Raw genomic sequence first — 1,160 nt, 5'->3', positions numbered from 1 at the left:
ATTGTTTCATGTTTTTGATCTGAGTTTGTTTTACAGGATGAAATGTCTGAATGAGTGCTCATCCAACACTGCTGATTCCAGACTTTTTGACAGGGCTTGTAGGTTTGATATAGGTCTATGTTATATATGGGTCTATAGGTTAGATATTTGTCTATAGGTTATATATAGGTTTATATTTTAGATACAGGTCTTTAGGGTAGATATAAGTTTAAATGTTAGATATAGGTCTGTAGAGTAGATGTAGGTCTATAGGTTATATACAAGGTCTTTCCAATGTCCTGATGTTTATAAAGACAGTGAAGTAACAGACTGTCACTGATTCTGGGTCAGATGTTTTAGTGAAATTGATCCAGCATGAGGAGGTGAAAAATTTAATCTTCACCTTTTTTTTCTCTGTGCAGACGGCTCTCAGCTCATTTTTTCAGGAAGCTAACATCCCAAGTCATCACCACCAGTTGGTAAGTCCATGTTGTGCTGACTGGGTCCGATCTTAAACCTGGACCCAAAACTGAAACCCACACAACTACTTTTACAGTTTAATGTTGATCAGAGATGTTTTTTAATTGTTTTTCTTTTTGAGACATGTCTTTAGAGGTTTTCTTTTATACTTTAAAATATCTTAATACATTTCCTAATTGTGTAACAACTACCTTGATTAGAAAAAATGATAGTTTCTGTGCTTTATAACACACCTTCACACTGTACATTTTAAAATGAATCTAAGAAACTTCTTGTAACTATAGATGGTCGTAGTGTAAGTATAATTCTGGGTGATTTCATCATAAATTGGCAAGATATATGTAGCTAAAGGTAATTAATGATCTATTGTTTGGCTGATGGTCCTCTTATGTGACCAACCTGTTTGTTCATCATGTGGAGGTAGTTCTTATAAAGCTGAGTTCACCTGAAACTCCTCAGACTGAAGAAGTCTCTTGGAGGAGAGAGGAAACGTTTCATTAAAGAACCTATCCAGAGGACCAAGGAAGTTTTTTTTTCTACCTGGATTACTGAGGTGTCCCATGTCTTCATATGTCTGTGAGACAGCTGAAACTCATGTCTTCATACGTCTGTGAGACAGCTGAAACTCATGTCTTCATACGTCTGTGAGACAGCTGAAACTCATGTCTTCATACGTCTGTGAGACAGCTGAAACTCATGTC

At 36.2% G+C, this 1,160-nt stretch overlaps 1 protein-coding gene across 2 annotated transcripts in view; it reads left to right on the top strand.

Annotated features, from left to right (window-relative positions):
* Positions 1–1,160, top strand: part of ubald2 (UBA-like domain containing 2) — an 18,790-nt gene that overhangs the window by 8,741 nt on the left and 8,889 nt on the right. Inside the window, exon 2 of one of the 2 annotated variants that reach the window (XM_014031366.1) lies at positions 402–458. The exons of the other annotated variant lie outside the window; for it this stretch is intronic. Coding sequence (XP_013886820.1) covers positions 402–458 — 57 coding nt within the window. The remainder of the gene's footprint in view (positions 1–401; positions 459–1,160) is intronic. 2 annotated transcript variants of the gene reach the window in all.

Source organism: Austrofundulus limnaeus, unplaced genomic scaffold (assembly GCF_001266775.1).
Source record: "Austrofundulus limnaeus strain Quisiro unplaced genomic scaffold, Austrofundulus_limnaeus-1.0 Scaffold1239, whole genome shotgun sequence".
Taxonomy (NCBI): Eukaryota; Metazoa; Chordata; class Actinopteri; order Cyprinodontiformes; family Rivulidae; genus Austrofundulus; species Austrofundulus limnaeus.
Note: the sequence above shows the minus strand (reverse complement) of the source record. Positions and strands in the feature narration are given on the sequence as shown.